General features: G+C 49.6%; 1 protein-coding gene across 1 annotated transcript in view; it reads right to left on the bottom strand.

The window, feature by feature from the left end:
• LOC117886744 (meckelin-like) overlaps nucleotides 1-14,603 on the bottom strand; it is a 16,312-nt gene extending 1,709 nt beyond the window's left edge. The window contains exons 1-9 of the mRNA XM_034788788.1: nucleotides 14,423-14,603; nucleotides 13,760-13,824; nucleotides 12,943-13,008; nucleotides 11,101-11,201; nucleotides 10,262-10,334; nucleotides 9,743-9,820; nucleotides 8,015-8,080; nucleotides 7,206-7,347; nucleotides 686-803 (exon numbers count right to left, since the gene is read on the bottom strand). Of these exons, the coding sequence (XP_034644679.1) occupies nucleotides 686-803; nucleotides 7,206-7,347; nucleotides 8,015-8,080; nucleotides 9,743-9,820; nucleotides 10,262-10,334; nucleotides 11,101-11,201; nucleotides 12,943-13,008; nucleotides 13,760-13,824; nucleotides 14,423-14,603 (890 nt within the window). The remainder of the gene's footprint in view (nucleotides 1-685; nucleotides 804-7,205; nucleotides 7,348-8,014; nucleotides 8,081-9,742; nucleotides 9,821-10,261; nucleotides 10,335-11,100; nucleotides 11,202-12,942; nucleotides 13,009-13,759; nucleotides 13,825-14,422) is intronic.
• Between the last annotated feature and the right edge of the window lie 7,366 nt (nucleotides 14,604-21,969).

Here is a 21,969-nt window from a genome sequence, read left to right as displayed (position 1 = left end):
CCAGCCCCTGCCCCTCCTCTGAGCGCCAGCCCCCGCCCCCCCAGCGCCGCGCCAACCCCCGCCCCTCCTCCGAGCACCAGCCCCAGCCCCCGCCCCCCCAACGCCGCGCCGCGCCAACCCCCGCCCCTCCTCTGAGCGCCAGCCCCTGCCCCCCCAGCGCCGCGCCGCGCCAATCCCCGCCCAATAAATAAATTAATAAAAACCTGAGCGCCGCCCCGGCCCAAGGTGCTGCCCCAAGCACGTGCTTGGTTGGCTGGTGCCTGGAGCCGGCCCTGTATAGGGTAGGGTAGGTCTGGGCACCTTACCTCGGGGCTCCCTGGCTCCACCTAGCTGTGTGTGTGTGTGTCTCTCTCTCTGCCCACTAGCTGTGGAGCTACAAATCCCAACATTCTAATTAAAGGGCCAGTCCTTATATTTTAACCCGCGGGATCCTGACACATTGCAGGGTTCAATCTCTTCCTGATGCCAGAGAAGAAAGGTGATTGAACCACCTACCGCCGTCAGTCTCTGAATTCTTTGTGCTCCGGGGCTTGCCCTACTACAGAGCCAGCCACGCTGTACCTAATTTTCCTGGAGAAACGCCTGTAACATCCCTTCTTTGTGACCAACGTGGGGGAACAAAAACGGATAGCAGTCAAAGAGGCTGAACCGTTGACTGCCCCAGTGGCCTGCCCATGCCCTTTACCTTAGGAGCAGCCCTGCTGCCAACGTGACAGATGCTGGTTGATTGGATAGGTTCCCTTGCCTGCCCGAGAGCCCATCGACCAGAAAGAATCTTCTTAGCCTCTGAGAGCTCAGGGAGGCTGAAAGAAACAAGCAGAGAGGAGGGTTAGCTGCATACACAGACGCACCATTTCTGGTCGCCAGGGCAGTCAACCAAGATGCAATCTCAGAGAAGGGCTGCAAACGTAATGAGCATTGAGCTACCTATTTATAGAGACACCATAAATGCCAACGAGCTGCACACCCAACTTCTGAAGAACCAGGGATGAGAACGCACATCTGCTCCAAGACAACCAAAGGATGAATATAGGCAAACAACACAGGAATGCAGGGGCAAGATTAGAAAGGCAAAGGCACAAAATGAGCTCAAACTAGCTACGGGAATAAAAGGAAACAAGAAGACTTTTTATCAATACATTAGAAGCAAGAGGAAGACCAAAGACAGGGTAGGTCCACTGCTTAGTGAAGAGGGAGAAACAGTAACAGGAAACTTGGAAATGGCAGAGATGCTTAATGACTTCTTTGTTTCGGTCTTCACCGAGAAGTCTGAAGGAATGCCTAACATAGTGAATGCTAATGGGAAAGGGGTAGGTTTAGCAGATAAAATAAAAAAAGAACAAGTTAAAAATCACTTAGAAAAGTTAGATGCCTGCAAGTCACCCGGGCCTGATGAAATGCATCCTAGAATACTCAAGGAGCTAATAGAGGAGGTATCTGAGCCTCTAGCTATTATCTTTGGAAAGTCATGGGAGACGGGAGAGATTCCAGAAGACTGGAAAAGGGCAAATATAGTGCCCATCTATAAAAAGGGAAATAAAAACAACCCAGGTAACTACAGACCAGTTAGTTTAACTTCTGTGCCAGGGAAGATAATGGAGCAAGTAATTAAGGAAATCATCTGCAAACACTTGGAAGGTGGTAAGGTGATAGGGAACAGCCAGCATGGATTTGTGAAGAACAAATCATGTCAAACCAATCTGATAGCTTTCTTTGATAGGATAACGAGCCTTGAGGATAGGGGTGAAGCGGTGGATGTGGTATACCTGGACTTTAGTAAGGCATTTGATACGGTCTCGCATGATATTCTTATCGATAAACTAGGCAAATACAAATTAGATGGGGCTACTATAAGGTGGGTGCACAACTGGCTGGATAACCGTACTCAGAGAGTTGTTATTAATGGTTCCCAATCCTGCTGGAAAGGCGTAACGAGTGGGGTTCCGCAGGGGTCTGTTTTGGGACCGGCTCTGTTCAATATCTTCATCAACGACTTAGATATTGGCATAGAAAGTACGCTTATTAAGTTTGCGGATGATACCAAACTGGGAGGGATTGCAACTACTTTGGAGGACAGGGTCATAATTCAAAATGATCTGGACAAATTGGAGAAATGGGCTGAGGTAAACAGGATGAAGTTTAACAAAGACAAATGCAAAGTGCTCCACTTAGGAAGGAAAAATCAATTTCACACATACAGAATGGGAAAAGACTGTCTAGGAAGGAGTACGGCAGAAAGGGATCTAGGGGTTATAGTGGACCACAAGCTAAATATGAGTCAACAGTGTGATGCTGTTGCAAAAAAAGCAAACATGATTCTGGGATGCATTAACAGGTGTGTTGTGAGCAAGACACGAGAAGTCATTCTTCCGCTCTACTCTGCTCTGGTTAGGCCTCAGCTGGAGTATTGTGTCCAGTTCTGGGCGCCACATTTTAAAAAAGATGTGGAGAAATTGGAAAGGGTCCAAAGAAGAGCAACAAGAATGATTAAAGGTCTTGAGAACATGACCTATGAAGGAAGGCTGAAAGAACTGGGTTTGTTTAGTTTGGAAAAGAGAAGACTGAGAGGGGACATGATAGCAGTTTTCAGGTATCTAAAAGGGTGTCATAAGGAGGAGGGAGAGAACTTGTTCACCTTAGCCTCTAAGGATAGAACCAGAAACAATGGGTTTAAACTACAGCAAGGGAGGTCTAGGTTGGACATTAGGAAAAAGTTCCTAACTGTCAGGGTGGTTAAACACTGGAACAAATTGCCTAGGGAGGTTGTGGAATCTCCGTCTCTGGAGATATTTAAGAGTAGGTTAGATAAATGTCTATCAGGGATGGTCTAGACAGTATTTGGTCCTGCCATGCGGGCAGGGGACTGGACTCGATGACCTCTCGAGGTCCCTTCCAGTCCTATAATCTATGAATCTATGAATCTATGAACCAGCCCTATCACATCCCGCCCATCAGCCTGTTCATTGGTAATAAGACTACTACTACCTAGCTCTCATCAGTCGATCTCAAAGTGCTTTACAAAGGAGGTCAGTGTCGATATCCCCATTTTACAGATGGAGAAACTGAGGCACTGAAGAGATTCCCCCAAGGTCACTCAGGTGGCTAGCACCAGAGCCAGGAATAGAATCCACGTCTCCTGAGTCCCAGTAGTAGCAGAATTCTAGTATAGCCCTCGAACTGGAATGAGACTGGCACAACGTCCTGCTTTTTGATAGCAATAAATCATCTCTCCCTCCGGCATGGATTTAGTCTGCCTGATCTGTGGCTTTCGGGCAGATTCTGAAGGCCCTTTACGTGTCTGCATAGCCCCTAGAGCAATCCCATAGGAGTCAATGTAAACTCGCTGGAGTAAAATTCTAAGCATGCCTAAGAGTTTGCAGGACTGAATTTGCTTTGATACTTTTTGCAGAACTCCATAAGGACAAATCCAAACCAAAATCAATCTAATGAGCAAGCTGGTAACCGACCCAGGTTCCTTACCAGATATAAGAGGTGGACAATATGTAACAATTTTTTTTTAAATGAAACTTGTCTGTTTTCAAGTTCACAAACTTCAGCACAAAAGGTCACATTTGGTATGAGAATTTCTGCATTTGCAAAACCAAACCAAACAAACCCACACCACTTGGACAAGTGGAATCCAAAATGCATTGCATTTGCTTGGGCAAAGGCTCCCCTAGAGGTCATAGGGGCTGGGAGTAGGATCCCCCACCCCTACCACTAGCTGGCCTTAATGTTACTTTGCTCTCACTTAGCCCCTTACAAATGTTGTTATAACTATTCCAGATCGCCTCCCTAGGAGACAGGTATACATAGCATCATCCCCCATTTACAGATGGGCAGTCTGTGCTTCAGACATATTAAGAGCAAGAGTTTCAGACTCCTCCAGGCACAAAAGCAGATTCAAAAATCCACACACATTTGTGTGCCTAAATTGTGTGCACATTTACCATAATTGCATGTGCAAATATGCTAATTATGCATGCAAGTGACTAGAAAGACTGGAACTGATGATAAGTATGCCACCATTTTTGCACAGTGATGGGTCTGAAAATCCAGACCCGAGGGACTTGCCCAAGTTCTCACACATCAGTCTGCAGTGTAGGTGTAATTATGTCGGGTCCATGATATTAGAGAGACAAGATGGGTGAGGTAATACCTTTTATTGGACCAAAGAAGTCAGTGTCAGAACCAGGATTAGAATCTTGGTCTTTTGACTCTCAGTCCCATGGGCGGCGGGTGAACGTGCCATTGTGGGGAGGCTAGCCCTCTCCCACTGCCCTTCTACCCCCCTCGCCCAGAGCGCACACACACACCCCAGCCCCGGAGTGCCAGGCAGGTGGGTGGCGCGGTTCAAATGGCCAGCTAGCTACTTGCATGCCAATACCTAATTGGCATATGGTAATTGTGCATGCAAATTAGGCACCCAATTGGAGACACAGTTTTGTGAGAGTAAATTGCATTTTAAAGGTTTTCTATTTGAATAGAGAAAGGTTTCATTAATTACACAGGGGTGGCCTTTTTCACTGAGCAGCATCGGTTTCACAGCCAAAGTCCTAGCCAGCAGGAGACGCTCTTCCAGACAAGGGAGGCCAGTTTCAAATTCCAGGGGCATAAAGTGAGTCTGAAAAGTTTTTCCTACGTCTATTTCAAGCAGATAAAGGTCTTAAGATTCATGACTCCATTTTTAAAACACTAAAGCCTAATGGGCTGGAACATACTGCTGCCTCCCAATCACTCCTTACACAAAGAAATAGGATTTGACAGGGAATAATCCACACAACAACCAACTGTGTGATCTGTGCATGAGAATGAAATGCAGGGTCACCAGGTCAAGGCACAAAAGCGGGGGCCAATAGACTGTGTGCTTGGGCCAGACAGGAGCCTATGGGGATGCCAGCTGTGGAGAAATAGCAAACGAGCTTGAACAGGGGAACGGGTATGATGGATCAGCTGCACAAGACTTGGCCATGTGATAGAAGCAGCCCAGAATTAACTTGCCGGCGGAGTGGTCAGTGAAAACAGGTAACATTTCATCACGTGGCTAACGGCTATTGGTGCAGCACAAGCTAAGCAAAAGGGCAGGGATGTAAAATCCTAACAACCCTACAGGTATTATTTGTGTCCATCCCCCGCCCAGATACCGATTAGCCAAGCTGTCCGCATCGCTACATAAATTGATCCCCCATTGTGGGATGGCTTCTGAAAGGCAGCAACCATCAATGGAAGCAATGCAGTGTCTACACTGACACTGCATCGACCTAACTATGTTGCCCTAAGCGTTCTGCCTCTTGCAGAGGTGGAGTTATTAAGTCGGTGTAGTAGGCGAGTTACACGGGGACAGGCTTTGGAGCAGAGCCCGGAGCTGAAGCGCAGAGCAGCTCCGGAGCAGTAGGTTTTTGCCTGGAGCTGGAGCGGAGCCGCAGCACAGCTCCAAAGCCCTGCATAGGGAGATATATTTTAGTGTAGATGCTTACAGCAGAGATCCCCAAACTGTGGGGCATGCCCCACTAGGAACATTTGGGGGGATGCGGTGGAGCCTGGGCGGGGAGGGAGCGCCTCCCAGCCTTGCCCCCAGCTCTGCTCTGGCCACGGCTCCGCTCCAGGCCCCAACCCCAGCCCCAGCTCCCGGCCACGGCTCTGTCCCTGGCCCCAGACCCGGCCCCTGCCTCAGCCCCCTTACCCCTGTCTGTCCCCCCCCCCCCCGCTCTTAGCCCCGGCTCGGAGGGGGGGAGCGTAGACAAGGGTAAGGGGGGCACAACCTTAAAAGTTTAGGTACCACTGGCTTACAGAGTTAGGTCAAAATAAGCTGCTTTATGTCAACGTAACTCTGTAGTATAGAAACCGCTCAGTGAACTTACCCCTGTGCTTGAGTGCTTTGCTGAATCAGGGCAATAGAGCGTCTCTCTCCTCCCTGCATCCAGGAGGCCTTTGTGCGATCCTCATGCCAAATCTGTTATTAACTGCTCCCCCTCCCGCAGCTCCATACCAGCATTACCACTGGGTCCCTTCCGTTATCTGTTCACTAATAATCACAGCAACCTCTATGCAGCTATCTCGGTGCAAGGTTAGTTGCCCAGCCAGCATCAGGAATGGGAGGTGTGGGCACCAAAGCCTTGGGGCTAATATTGGCGTTATGGGTGACTAAATATCGCTGATTTTGGGAAGGCTGGGTCCTGTGGTTAGCCAGTAAAACACAGCGCACACACTGAACACGGGCTGTTACATTCTGTTCCCTGGCTCTACCGAAGCACTTTGCTCCCTGCAGGTTATAATAAGGACACAGGACAACGTCTCTTTTTGTCACAGGAGCCGTGCAGCAAGTAGCACCAAAGGCCTGGGGCAGATGATCACCTGAACTGAGCCCGTTGAGCTCCAGCGGGGACAGGGGCGGGGGGTTCAGCGTCGCCCTTTATGTGCAAGATTTTTTTTTAAATGCTGCTTTGCAAACACTGACAAATTCAGCCTTGTGGGGAAATGACCATGGCGCCCCCACCCTCTCTGTTTGCTCATCTGAGAAATGGGAATCAGACCAACGTGGCTATCGATGACTTTCAGGAGCCCATCTGGAGACAATTAGGTGTTAAGCAGCAACAGCTCCTCTCGTCTTGAGTGAATAGACAGGGTTCCAGGTGTCTCCAGTTGGGTGCCCAAAACTGGAGGCACCCAGAATTAGAGGCTGCTTTTGAACATTTCGGCCTAAGTGATTTGCCCAAAGCCATAGGGAACCGGGGCAGTGCCAGGATTAGATCTGCTGACTCAGAGTCTCATGCACTAGCCACTACACCACACCACCTGTCTGTGAACAACTGAGGCCTTTAGATGGCCAGCTAACAGACTGCCATGACTCGCACATTTGCTGGTGCTTTATAGTGCAAAATGACACCTGTTCCGTCTTTTTCCTGCAGATTTGCTGGATCCCTGTTCATTAAGAGCAGGCCTGTGGAGCGTAAATGTCAAAGCAAACCAGGCAGTCTGAGCTAAGCCCATTGCCTTACAAGGCTTCATTAGTCCTGCCTGAGCGCTTAGCAGAACAGGTACTCGGCTAACGAGCTCCAGCACTGCTTCTCGCTGTGGCTGGAAGTAGCTGGGGATCCTTCCCAGCTAAACAGAAATATTAGGATTCACAGAGACTTGTTTAAAGCTGAGAAGCAAAAGAAAATTGAGACAGGGAAACCAACGCCCTCGCCAATAGAGAATCTCACCCGGGCTATTCAGCTGCAGCTGGGGATTCGCTACAGGGACAGGCCACAGCCAGTTCCCCTGGTCATTGGAGAACTGCAGGAACATCTCGTAAAATATGGGCTCAGGGACTCGTCGCAGCAGGTTGGACACCTGTACAGTGCACTGTAAAATAAAACCACGACGATGCTATAACAAAGATGCCGTGTAATTAGCCCTCCTTTGCCCAGATGCAGCTTTATCTGCACCGCAGAGACTTGTTCCATTTTTAAGCAGGAAAAGACCCTGTGATTTCCACTAACATTTACTGCCTGGGATTTGGGGGATATTCAGCCTCTTGGATTACGTTCTGGTCTCTTTTGAAAATCTGGCCCTCAGAGGAAAATTCTCCTCTCCTATTCAGTTCGGCTTGACGAGACTCATTCCCGGCCTGGGGATTCCCGGGACACAGGCAATGTCAAAGCCAGCCAGATAAGCAACTCACCCAAGGGCCCAGAGAGAATCTGTGTCAGGGGAGAGACTAGATTCCCAGATCCCCAGTGCTGGCATACAGACACAGACATATTAAACAGCAGTGTCTGACAGTAAAGACCATGAAAAGATTGAGCATTATTTCAAAATTCATTAACCTCGGGGGGCGGAAGAGTCTTGGGTACAAGGGAGGAAAATAAATCGCTAGCTCTGGGAACCCAGTGACTTATCATGGAGTTTCATTGCAATGCCTCCATGCAATTACTGCTGCAAACAACCAGCCCAGCCCCCCGTTTAGTGCTCATTCAGCACATGAGAAGGGGGGTGGGGGAATGGCAAGGAAGACGCAACTGTAACTTACAGACTGTTCGTAGGATGTCCCAAAGGAGTAGGCAGCATCGAGTGCACTCTGACGGTCTGCACAGAGCTAGCAGGGGGACAAGGAAAGGCACTGAGACCAGGCGGTGGGGACATGCACCTGAGATTCCCAACCCTGCTTTCTGGGACATCTCTGCACTCCTGGGGCCGTTGCTATGAGACCACCGGCTGTGTGTAGGCTTGGTGCTGTCACCAGCTGAGGAGACAGCTTCAGACTACACCCTGACCCAGAGCCTGCATGCCATAGGGTGATCAGCGGTGGGGGTGGAGCTTCCCAGAAGCAGAAAAAGGGGAAGGTGGGTATGCGACACACGTTTCAGTGCGGGGTTCACTTTCTCCCCTCTCTCTGGCCTCTATTATCCCCTCGGTGCGGACACCCAGTGTGCTCCCATTAACATTGATCACTCTGCATACCACCTCTTAAACAGCCATATAAGTTATACCCGGAGCCTTCCCCACATCTTCCGGCCAATGCAGGATCATTCCCTGCTGTTGATTTTCTACTGCTTTATCCCATCTAGTTTAAAGGTCCCAGGCAATGGCGCTTCCACCACTTCCCTTGTGAGACTGCCACAAGGAGAGCTCTGAGATAGTCAGCTCCCACTTTCAGCCCATTACCCCTTAGAGAGCGATCTTACATAGCTCCTATTCCTGTCGTGCCCGGGCATCTCACAATCCTTTCACTGAATTTATCCCCACAACTCCTCCTTGGGAGGCAGAGCAGTAATCCCCATTGCACAGGTGGGAACTGAGACAGAGAGAAGATGGCACTGGCAGTCTATGACAGAAGAGACACCTGAACCCAGGTCTCCCAAGTCCTAGGTTAATGCTCCACCCACCTGACTATCCTTCCTCTCTAGTGCAACTTCAATTCTCTTCTAGTTAAACTCCATTGTCCCAGCCTAACTAACCCCCCTTTAGTGTGACACCAGGCACACGTTTGCACTTACGTGCCCCTTCGCCAGGCTGGACGTACTTTGTACTTGTGATCTTCACTCAGCAGTTAGCCTTTCCAGCCCCCAGTTTATTTTTGTGGCTTCTCCAATTTATCATCAGTAACTGGTAATTATCTCCACAGGTGTGTATGAAGACAGCCCGTTCCCCCTCCGGTCTGTGGTGTGCAGTCTCTGCCCATGCAGCCCTCTAAAACTCTGCTGGCCCTCACCCCTCCCACATTGGGAACTCCTGTCTAATTTACTGCCCACTGTCACCTCTACTGCTACATCCCTGCTTTCTGGGTTTGTCCCTCCCATTAAATATCTGTACCATGCTCCTAATCTCTCCAGGCCCCTTTGGGTTACATCTCTGTCCTGATTGTAGTTCCTCCTAATTTAGTATGACCTGCAGTTTTCATCATTGTGCCGGTAACTCCCCTTTCTAGGTCTTAAATGAAGCTGTTGAATAAGAGGGCCCCTAACACCAGCCTTTGGGATACCCCTGGAATACCCCCCCCTCAACTTGATATGCTGATTTTTATCATCCCCTTTTGTTTATGATGCTTCCACCACCTTGTTCTCACTGTGTCCATGCTCATGCCCCAGCGGGAATTATTACATGGTTGCAGAGAGCCAGTGGTTCAAAAGGGGGCCACAGTTCCGCTACTGTTGGCAGATCAGGCTAAATTAAAGTCGCCCCTCCAGCCCCTAGTTCTAGCAACTGAATCCCAGCACTGGTTACATACCACAGCCAGGAGAAAATGAAATTAACTCACCTGCAAAGTACCACCCGTCACGTCCTCCCAGCCTAAGAAGTTTCCTCGGGCATCGTACTTTACAAGCTTAAAATTGATCTGGTCAGGGTGGGGAAGATGAAGTACAATCATCAAGTACAAAACTTTGCAGAAGAGCTTGGCAAGTCTAAGGTTTTTCCATGCCCAAGTGCAAGCAGATTTCATTTCGAACACCCTTTGTTTTAGCTAAGTGAAGGTTTAAAAAGGAGTTTATTCTGAGCTCCCAGTTCAGCTTGTTCAGTAAAGTAAGTTTAGAGCAGCAGAATCTCCTACAAAGAGAGGCAACTTGAGCTGTCCAGGACTCTGCGTGGACACCAAACAAGACCAGTAAAGTGTACAATGCCCCAAGCACAGCAGTTTAGGACGAAAGTGAAGACAGGGAGGTTCTCAAGAGATGGCAGGAACGAGACTGGGGTTAATTAATAAAGAACACGTATTATTTCTTGTCTTAATTCATACAGATGGCTCTGTATGTCTGTCTGTGCAACAGCCGTGATTTACCTTGGAGTTCTTCCCAAAGGAGAGCGGAGGCAGCCCTGTGTTACTATAAAACAGCTTTGGAAGGTTCTGGCTTCTGAAAAGAAAATCAAATCATATTTCTCCATGAAATAAATAAATAAATAAATATAAACAGTGATAATCTAAACATCCTTGGTGTCTCCCAAGCAGTCTGGATAATCAGGAGTCTGCTGGTTTTTAAATTACCTGGAGCAAAGCTCTATTAGACATTGGGTCCCATCCCGTCCATCTCCCTGCCAATATAGGAATGTCCCCTACAGGACTTTCACTCAGGCTTTGTCCAAACTTTCACCTCTAGGCCACCATTTTGCGTCTAGATGATGTCAGGAGAGACCAGGATTCGTTACCTTCTGATGGCTGTTCAGTGAGTGAACTGATCTTATTCCCCCCACCCACATGCAAGGCGATAGCGCCAGTGATGATGTGGACACCTCATTGTCAATTTTGCTGGTATCCTCAGCAGAGACACCTGTTTAAAAAGCCATGAAGACTGAACTACCTCTTCTCACCCGAGTGGTGGTACCTTCTAGGTTAAGGTCTAGGTCAATGGGAGCAGGGAAGAGTAATATAATAGGAGAGGAGCTTCCATTGCCCATTCTGGCCAAAACAAAAATCCCATGCATGGATGGCATAAGGATCAATTCATTCAAGGATCACGCTAGGTAAGGATGCTCTTGCATGTTCTCTGCATGATCAAGCCATGATTTTGCTGCTCTCCTGCTGTAGCCAGACAGCTTCGGCCTCCGCCGTCAGCCTGGCACTCAATTCACTTCCAGCAGTAGCAGCTTGTCACCCAGTTCTGCAGGCACAGTGGGACTCACGTAGCCTTTGCATACAGGTCGTAAGCCCGGGTTTCCAAGGAGAAGGCGTTCAGAACGACCGCGTTGGTCAGGAGCTCGCAGGCAGTCAGGTTGCAAGAGTTCTAGGGAGAGCGCAAATAAGGCAGGGTCGGAGCAAGAGAACAATGTGTGAGTTATCCCCGTACAATCCCTAGCGTGGGCACAGTTACAGCATATTCCCCTTCCCCTACAGGAATAGCTATACCAGCCTGGGCATCTTTACACCTGTAGAGCTCAAGCAATATAACTCTTGAGTGGAGACAAGGCCTTAAACCTGCAGTTTCAGTCTAGGTGGCTTTGCTTTTAAATTAACAACTTAAGAACAGCCAGACTGGGTCAGACCAAAGGTCCATCTAGCCCAGGATCCGTCTGCCGACAGTGGCCAGTGCCAGGTGCCCCAGAGGGAATGAACAGAACAGGGAATCATCAAGTGATCCATCCCCTGTCGCCCATTCCCAGCTTCTGGCAAACAGCTGGATCCCTGCCCATCCTGGCTAATAGCCATTGATGGACCTATCCTCCATGAACTTATCTACACCTCTACCTCGATATAATGTGACCCGACATAACACGAATTCGGATATAACACCGCAAAGCAGTGCTCCTGGGGGACGGGGCTGCGCACTCCAGTGGATCAAAGCAAGTTCAATTGTTTCACCTATAACGCGGTAAGATTTTTTGGCTCCCGAGGACAGCGTTATATCGAGGTAGAGGTGTAGTTCTTTTTTGAACCTTGTTATAGACTTGGCCTTCACAACATCCTCTGCCAACGAGTTCCGCAGGTTGACTGCATTGTGTGAATACTTCCTTTTGTTTGTTTTAAACCTGCTGCCTATTAATTTCATTTGGTGACCCCTAGTTTTTGTGATATGAGAGATCCCTAGTTCTTGTGTTATGAGGAGTAAATAACACTTCCTTATTTACTTTCTCCACACCAGTCATGATTTTATAGACCTCTATCATATCCCCACTTAGTCGTCTCTTTTCCAAGCTGAAAAGTCCCAGTCTTATTAATCTCTCCTCATACAGAAGCCATTCCATACCCCTAATCATTTTTGTTGCCCTTTTCTGAACCTTTTCCAATTCCAGTATATCTTTTTTGAGATGGGGTGACCACATCTACCCGCAGTATTCAAGATATGCGTGTACCCTGGATTTATATAGAGGGAATATGATATTTTCTGTCTTATTATCTATCCCTTTCTTAATGAGTCCCAACATTCGGTTTGCATTTTTGACTGCCGCTGCACATCGAGTGGATGTTTTCAGAGAACTATCCACAATGACTCCAAGATCTCTTTCTTGAGTGGTAACAGCTCATTTAGACCCCATCATTTTATACATATAGTTGGGATTATGTTTTCCAATGTGCACAAAGACAGACAAAAAAGAAAATCTCCATGGGAGAAAGCAGAATGTACCTGCCCGTCTGAGCGCCTCCATCTTGGATCCCTTCAATCCCAGCCCACCCCCTCTGCGCGCACACTTCCTACATGCAAAAGAGAGCGCTTGGACAATAGAACCCTTGCTACAAACACTGTTTCACGAACTTACATAGCCCCTCCCTGTAGTATATGAGTGCCTCATAACATTTACCCTCCTAACACATTGTGAGGCAGGACTGTTATTCCCATTTTACAGGGGGCAAAATGAGGCACAGAGCAACTAAGTGATTTGCCCGAAGTCAGACAGAAAGCCTGTGGCAAAGCAGGGAACTGAAGCCCAGGTCTCGTGAGTCCCATGCTAGCTCCCTAACCACTAGACCATCCTTCTCCTCTAAAAGGAGAGGAAACAGCCCAAGAGGGTAGCAGCAACATTACTTACATTACAAGCCAGAAAACTGCCATCAAGGAAGGTGGCCTCCCAGAGCGAGGCGGACTGCCGGGAACTCTGCGTGGAAGAGAACATTCTGGCTGCAGAAGGGTCTTGGTAACACTGAGGGTCTGTCTACACGGCAGTTAGAGCTGTGACATGTTGGTAGCATGCACAAGCTAGCTTTGGTCTAGCTCAGAGGTGGTCAAACTATGGCCCTTGAGCTCCCGGCCGGGGAGGCTAGCCCCCGGCCCTTCCCCTGCTGTCCCCCCTTCCCCGCAGCCTCAGCTCGCCGTGCGTGCCGCCAGCGCTCTGGGAGGCAGGGCTGTGAGCTCCTGCTGGGCAGCAGGGGACAGGGTGGGGGGTTGGATGGGGTGGGGTCCCAGGGGGGGGCGGGTAGGGGACAAGGAGCGGGGGGGGGGGTGGGATGGGTGGGGATTTCTGGGGGGGGCAGTCAGGGGGCAGGAAGTGGGAAGGGGCAGATAAGGGGCGGGGGCCAGGCTGTCTGGGGAGGCACAGCCTTCCCTACCCGTCCCTCCATACAGTTTCGGAACCCCGACGTGGCCCTCAGGCCAAAAAGTTTGCCCACCCCTGGTCTAGCTAGATCGAATAACAATGGCGGAGAAGCAGCAGCAGCACAGGGTAGCCACTGGAGAACCTCCCCAGGTTTCTGGGTGGGGCCCCACAGCCAGTGCTGCCATGGCTTCACTGCAATCGAAGACCCAAGTTAGCTCCGGTATGTCGTCTCCATGTCCTGCACATGTCTGATTGCAGCGTAGGCATACCAAGACAGGGAGAAGGGCCGATTAGCATCCCGATTTGCACCTACACAAGCACTGCACTCCGCCACCTGGCCTGTCACGTTCCGGCTGTCAGCACAGACACATCGCAGGCCTGGAAAACAGAGGAGCATCAGCAGCTGTGGAAGGCGGGAGCTGGAGTGGCCAGGTTACCGCGTGGTCAGCTCTGGGAGCACCCAACGTTGTCTAAAAGCCTCCAAAGTTGGAGCCTGACCCTGCTCAGGTCTTCACTGTGGTAGGCCACACATACCCAGAGCAAGTATGGTGAGTCATTGGAGCTGTGGGGAACTCTGCCAATGATTTCACGCCACTCCGGCAGGCAGCCTCCAGCTGGTAGAGTCAATACAGACTGACCAGCATTAGCCAGAAGAGACGAAGGAGCCCTGGGCTGGGCTGGCTTCGTTTCCTCTGCGATTGGAGCTCCTGCACGAACGCATGGCAGAAACGCATAGCCAGGGACGCAGACAGGCTTTCCATTGTGCATGTGTTTTTTAAAGCAGACAGGCTCAAGTCGCAACATTTGGATCTAGGTTTCAAAACACCCTCCCCGGGCCGACAGATCGGAGGTTTGGCCCATTACAGAGCTGTGGGCCAGCTGCAAAAGTCAGCTCCAAAGTTCTGGGGTGTTTGGCTCAGGGCCACCCTTAAATCAATCAGTTTTCAAGCATTCGGCATAGCCAGCTCCCACTCACCTGTAGGGCTTTTCACCAGGGGCTCCCCACACGGGCTGCACTGAAACGCCTCGGTGTCAAGGAACTGGCTGGGGCCACAGTTCCCTGGTGGGGTGGTGCTGCTCTCTGTTTGGGCAGAGCAGCCAAGAGGGCAAAGCAGCCAGACAGAGAGCAAAGAGTAGCCCGCTAAAAAGCGAGACATTTTTACTGAGCTCCAGCGGACGTCTGCTGAGCTTCTTCCAAAGCCCTTCGCCTCTTGCTGGCTGTGTGTGTGGATACAGCCTCCATGGTTACCAGCACTGGCCACTTGTGTTACACAACAGAAAACCTGCTTCATTCAGCATGTGCCTGGGGTAACTGAAAACACGGCTGAGACTTCCCTCTTCAGTGAGTGCAGACTTGGGGACGGGAGGCTGAGAGCTGGAACTACCAACTCAAGGACAATCAGATCTTTGGGCCGGGGAGGGGAACAAACAGCGGCAGTGCAACTTGCACAGTTAAACAGGCATGCGACTAACACAACACCCTGGCCCTAGGTGCCTGGGACAGATACACAATGCAACAGCTGACTGCTATTGTAAGGATCCTAACAGGGAGGGGTTGTTGCTTTTTTTACACAGGAAATGGGTTTAGTAAAATGCAAATGTAAAATCTGTATCTGCCTTGCCCCTTCCTTAGAATCTTGCATTTGCTTGTAATGGAGAGGAGAATAATATCTCCTCTTTAAACGGCCTGTTCTCTGGCTTTCACCACTCAGTTACTTCACAGGTAGGGGGGTTATGTTTATGAGTCTTCTCTGTAGGAAGGAATGTTGGAGCTGGAATATGACTCTTAGAGGTAGTGGGGGAAGTCAGAGGAAGTTGGGGGTGAGAAGGATATGGGGTATTCAGCTTGAGAATGGGACGGTTGCCTCTTTAAGAAGCCTGCCAGTCTGCAGAGACAGCAGCCAGTTTGTTCTCACAGCTGCAGCAGCTTGTTACAGAGGATGGACACACACACTGTACTCTCTCCTGGAGACTTTACTTTTGTTCTTTCTTGTTTTTATTAATCTAAGACAGGGGTAGGCAACCGATGGCATGCGTGCCAAAGGCGGCACGTGAGCTGAGTTTCAGTGGCACTCACACTGAGGTCCTGGCCACCGGTCCGGGGGGCTCGGCATTTTAATTTTAAATGAAGCTTCTTAAACATTTTAAAAACCTTATTTACTTTACATACAACAATAGTTTAGTTATATCTTATAGATAGAGACCTTCTAAAAACATTAAAATGTATTACTGGCACGCGAAACCTTAAATTAGAGTGAATAAATGAAGACTCGGCACACCACTTCTGAAAGGTTGACCCCTGATCTAAGACTCAGGTCAGTTCCGAAGGAGAGTACATATTCTGCTCTATGTGTATCAAAGCATGAGTGGAGAGGCAGGCGACGGTAGTGAAAGTGGAGCTTAAAGAATAGGGAAACAGGACAGTAATGCAGAGAGAAGGCCAGACAAAGAGAGAGAAATGCAGAGTGTTACCAAGAGACCGTGAAGGATCAGGAATAAACTCACTGATTCAGACTTGTTCAGATGTACTCCGCCTTTATTCATCTATTTCATGAAGCAATAGCATTTACTGTATTAACACATCCTCCACGAGACTCTTAAATATGAAACATTTACAATCTGGAGAGGTCGAGACCACATCTGCCTGTCAAGATTCTTTCCCTTGAAACCTGCCTTGGTTCTCAGTTAGACTCTCTCAGCCACACTGATTGAAGGTAGGCTTATGGTCAATTTAGTATATCAGGGTCCCGAAGCCTCTCTCTTTACCAGATGCTGGGCCAAATTCATCCCTGCCATAACGCCGAACGAAGCCAGTGGCATGGTGCCAAATGTATAGCTGGCCCATTCAATTCAGTGTTGTCACTACTGAATCAAATGAGGCACATTTGCTGGGGTCCCACATTTGCTGGAACTTAAGTAGATAGACATGCAATTCCCTCAGCAGACACGTGGTGGGGCTACAAACCTATTAATATAAGACTGTTGCAACAACGAGATGATTAAAAGAGCAGCTCCACTGTCCTGGCCTCTGTCAGTACATTGGCCAGCAATGCTGTGGATACTGGTTTTGCAGTTCAATATTTACCGACATCTTTGTGCCGAGCAACTATTTCGCCAACAGGACACTGACAAAAAGACGCCTGGTGAAATAAAGGTGATGCCGCTAGTTCTCGGACGTTGCTGCTGGGGGTCACTGGAGGCCTACAGAGTCACTCCCACCCCCACCCCAAACCTCAGTATAAGCAGAATGTCTCAAAAACGCTAAAGAAAGAAAGTGTGGTCCAGTGCACAGGATACCCGAACGGGAGTCGGGAGATTTGGAATCTATCCCTGGCTCTGCCCCGGATCCACTGGGGGGTCTCGGACAGTCACCTGCATCGCTGTAAAATGGGGATCATCATAATTTAATTTTGAGATTATGGTAGTGCCTAGGGGGCCTGTCTGAGATCAGGGCCCCATGGTGCCAGACACTGCACGCATGCACCCTGTAAGAGACAGCCCCTGCCCTGAAGAGCTTGCAATCTAAATAGACAAGACAGATAATGGGTGAGCAAAAGGGAGTCTTTTGATTCCCATTTTACAGCTGGGGAAACTGAGGCACAGAGCGATTTAGTGACACGCTCAAGGTCACACAGGGAGTCTGTGGCCGAGACAGAAACTGAACCCAGATCTTCTGACTCATAAGAACATAAGAACGGCCGTACCGGGTCAGACCAAAGGTCCATCTAGCCCAGTATCCTGTCTACCGACAGTGGCCAATGCAGGTGCCCCAGAGGGAGTGGACCAACAGGCAATGATCAAGTGATCTCTCTCCTGCCATCCATCTCCATCCTCTGACAAACAGAGGCTAGGGACACCATTCCTTACCCATCCTGGCTAATACCCATTAATGGACTTAACCACTATGAATTTATCCAGTTCTCTTTTAAACGCTGTTATAGTCCTAGCCTTCACAACCTCCTCAGGTAAGGAGTGCCACAAGTTGACTGTGCGCTGCGTGAAGAACTTCCTTGTATTTATTTTAAACCTGTTTTAACCCTGCTGCCTATTCCCAGTCCAACCATCAGGATTTCCTACCTTTTGCAAAGTGCTTTGAAGATGTACAGATGAGACGCCTTCTATAAGTACAAAGTGTTGTAACAGGAGAGCACTTTGCCAGGAAAGGAGGGAGAACTACTAGGTACCTTCCCTTCCCCACCTCCCCACACAGCGCAGAAGAAGAGGGGGAGATGGCAATCCCCTTAGAATGCAGCGTCAAGCACTTATTTGATAACTGCCAGATCCAAGGGGATTGGCCGAGTGGAACTCATCCTAAAGAAAGAACAGGAGTACTTGTGGCACCTTAGAGACTAACAAATTTATTAGAGCATAAGCTTTCGTGGACTACAGCCCACTTCGTGTTCTTTTTGCGGATACAGACTAACATGGCTGCTACTCTGAAACCCATCCTAAAGAAGAGACCCTGCAGTGTCGAAGGAGTGAAAGTCCTTGGAAAGGCACTGGAAGGATGCAAATGACTACTGATGAGTTTGTGACATAGGTAACTGCTAGGGACATGGGGGCAAATTCACTTTTTAACCTCAGGGAAGAATTTGGGCCATAATTTGTACCAAGTATCTCAGAACACTTAAACACCCCTTTGCACTTTTAGTTAAGCCTCTCTACACCCCAGGGCACGCCGAGTATTACTAAGCCTATTTTACAGAGGAGGAAACTGAGGCACAGAGAGGGTAAGTGACTTGATCCTGGTCACAGAGTAAGTCAGTGGCAGAGATGGGACTAGCACCCAGGAGTTCCCAGCTCCTAATGCTCTGCTCTAAATCACTAGACTATACTTGGGATGGAGCAGAGTTCCACTGCCCCCATCTGTGATCTAAGCCAAGGGAGGAGGAATGGTGAAGTCACTTAATAAACCGTCTATCCAATGGTTTTTCATCACCACCCCATAGATAGCTCGTAGCCTCCTGTGCATTACGCTTGCCATGTTGTCCCTTTGCAACGCGAGCAGGAGGGGCTGGTTCAGGGTACGGACGTATCTACTGTGGCAACGATGCCCTCCATCTGGATAGTGAGATTGGCCTTTTTGGCCATCTTCTGGCAGTACTCGTATGTGGACTTCTTGATCCACTCAACTGTGTTGCGCTCTGGCCAGAAGAGGATGACGTAGCATTTGTAGAGGAACAAGGCGGCCAGGGAGCTGTAGGCGGATAACAGGATAACGACACCTAAGACGACATTCGCCATCTTCCCTCTGCTGGAGTGCAGGACGGGGGTGACGGCGAGCCAGGTGACGAAGAAAATCATCATGGCGTAGGCAATGACTTGGGCATCATTGAAGTTGGCTGGCAGGGACTGGCTTTTCATAGCGCACGCCAGGGCACAGAAAGCGAGGAAACACAGGTACCCATTAACAAAAGAGGAGCCCAGACCTGCATCTCCGTGGCATTCCAGGAGTATATGGGGCTCTCCCTCTGGGTAAACTCTCCTGGCATCCGGGGGGTCTAGATAGACCCAAAGCATGCAGGTGAGACACTGGATATAGGGCCCCACTCCCATGATAATAAGATAGAGTCTCATCTGGAGCTTGCTTGGCCTCTCTACAGGACTTTCAAAGGAGCAGAGGATCTTGGCAAGCAGGCTGGAGAGGCAGAGAGCACAGCTGATCCCAAACACCGGCTTCTGAAGTTTGCATTTGAGGCTGGTGGGTTCTCCTATGACCAAGAAGGTGCTGGAGAAAGCGCACAGGAAGCCTGTCATGTTGCAGTAGAATATAAACCCACCAGCAGTCTTGACAATGGGTGTGTCGCCGTGCCGGATGTACACGACCAGGACCGAGAGGGTGAGCAGCATCCCCAGGGCAGCCAATCTCGCCAGCAATATGCTGATGGTTTCCAACCAGGACAGGTAGACACAGCTCTTCGGCCAGCATGACGCACTCCCACTGTCTGATCATTCGCTCAAAGGGCAGGGCCAACACTTTTGAATGGCTGGAAAGACAAGACAAGCCTCTGTGACCAAGCAAGGGTTCCCTAAGAGATGGGGGACACGGAAACAGGCCTGAAAAGGCCGAGACCCCAAAGTCTCCTGCCGTCAAAGCAAACTGATGGCCCCCCCTCTCATCTCAGCAGGGTCTGGCCCAAACCAAACTGGACCCTGATCCTTCATTGCGGCTCCAGGTATGACTCTGTTCATCCAGAGAAGGCCTATGGCACTACAACCTGGTGGTATAAGTCCTCCCCATCCCCCAAACCTGGTGACCAGCATCCATCAGTGCACATCAGCAGAGGCACCGTATGGCTAAGCACCGCCTTATCTTTACTCCCTGTGGTATTACTGCAGTCCCAATACCTGTCCTTTTCTCCCCAGAATAAGCACGGTGGACTCTGCCAGTGATGCTTTAACAGGGAATTCCAACCAGCAATTAGCCTCTGAGAGGGAAAACATCCCAGCTCATCTACTTCTGCTGCTGTTCTTGACCCTCCTTATATATTATGACTTCTCCTTGGTGCAAGTGCCTTCTTCTCTGCAGCTCCTGCTCGCAGGAACCATCTCTCTATATCTCTTCTCCCTAGTAACTCTCCATCTTATTTCAAGGCACATCTGAGACCATGTCTTTTCACCTTTTTCCGCACCTCTTAAACTTCTCTGACCCCCTGCATTTCTTTAACTCTAATGGCTCTGTTCAGCATTTTAAGAGACAAGTGCAAAGTAAAATTCTGTTGGATTTATATTAATGGTTTAAATGTGGCAGGAGAAAAAGAGAGAGCCCATTAAAAGTGTCGGAGGGGAAAAGCTCATCTATTGGAAACACAGGAGTTAAGTAGGTACTTCAGCCTTTGTCAGATCAGCGTGCCAAGGAACATGGCGTTACCCGAGCCGTTGCTGTAAGTCCCTGCTTCACACTTGTCACAGCTGTAGCAGCAGTTCAGAGGGAGAAAGTCATGGGGTTTCTTCCTCTGGCCAGGCTGACAGCCGCGCAGGCAGGACGAGCTTGGCACCTGTGTGAGAAACAGATAGTCACGGGGCAGCCTGGGGGGCATGTGATGTGCACAGAGCCCTGTTTCCACCCACCAATCCTAGGCGCCCGGGGGCAGCCAGTTCTCTGAAGGTTTAATTAAGCCCATTGGAATCACCACTACAATGGGGCACAAAGCGGGGTGTTAACAGAGCTGAAGAGTCACCTGGAGTTTTGACGAGAAACGCATCATCAGGGTGCACGACACACAGGATGACATGAAATTACGTGCATTCCTTAGCCTGTCCCTGCAGAGCCTTCTTGGTCCAAGTACCCGAGTCCTTTTTTGCTCAGGAGGCTTCTCGCACCCCTTCTCTAACCTAGTTGGCACTAACTAGACCCACCTGCCAGCATGACTCAGCAGTCATCACCCTGAATCCCAGCGCCGGGGTTTAGCACCTGACAGCCGAAGAGCCCTCGGTTCCTATACAGGGTCTGAGTCTGTCACCCAATACAGGGGCTTGTGTGGCACTGGCTGGAAAACGTGAACAGACTTTCCTTGGCAGGTCTGGAGTAGAAAATACCACCACCACCCTCACCTCCCTTTGGCTGGAGTGGGGCCAGGTGGTAGCGTTCACTGCTTGGAGGGTCAGGACTCCATCTTCTGAGACAGTCCAGGAGAAAACATTGAAGAGGTTCCAATTGGGCAGGATTAGTGGAGTGTAGTTGGAAAGAACAAAGGCTTCAAACTAGAGTATGGAGGGAAAGGAAATCATAGAATCACAAAGATTAGGATTGGAAGAGACCTCAGGAGGTCATCTAGTCAAACCCCCAGAGATCAGACACGCCAGAACAGACCAGAACAATAGCAATATTCAGGAACCACAACTTCTGGGCAGGAAGGAAGGAAGAATTTTAAGCTTCAATCTGAGTTATGCATCTTGTTCCTCTGTAACACAGGGGCAGGGCTTATGGGAATCGCATTTTGGTCAAGAACAACTGGAGCATCAGTTTAGTGTGAGAGATGCTATGATATCTCAGCAATGGACATCATAGAACAAACGGAGATGGATTAGATCGGGGTCGGCAACGTTTGGCACGCGGCTCGCCAGGGTAAGCACCCTGGTGGACCGGGCCAGTTTATTTACCTGCTGACGCAGCAGGTTCGGCCAATCGCGGACCCCACTCGCCGCAGTTCGCCGTCCTGGGCAATGGGGGCGGCGGGAAGCGGCGCGGGCCGAGGGATGTGCTGGCCGCGGCTTCCTGCTGCCCCCATTGGCCCGGGACAGCGAACTGCGGCCAGTGGGGGCCATGATCGGCCGAACCTGCCGCGTCAGCAGGTAAATAAACTGGCCCGGCCCGCCAGGGTGCTTACCCTGGCGAGCCGCGTGCCAAACGTTGCTGACCCCTGGATTAGATAGAAGATCTGGCTGGAAAATAATTTCAAACTTGCAATTTCACCTTTTTTTTTTTTTAAATGGAGTTTCAAAGAAAAGGTTTTCATACTTCAACCCTTTCTTTGACCAACTCTGATAGAAAGATTGATCTTTTACCAGTGAACCATGCCC

This window comes from Trachemys scripta, chromosome 13 (genome assembly GCF_013100865.1).
Source record: "Trachemys scripta elegans isolate TJP31775 chromosome 13, CAS_Tse_1.0, whole genome shotgun sequence".
In the NCBI taxonomy this organism is placed as follows: domain Eukaryota; kingdom Metazoa; phylum Chordata; order Testudines; family Emydidae; genus Trachemys; species Trachemys scripta.
Note: the sequence above shows the minus strand (reverse complement) of the source record. Positions and strands in the feature narration are given on the sequence as shown.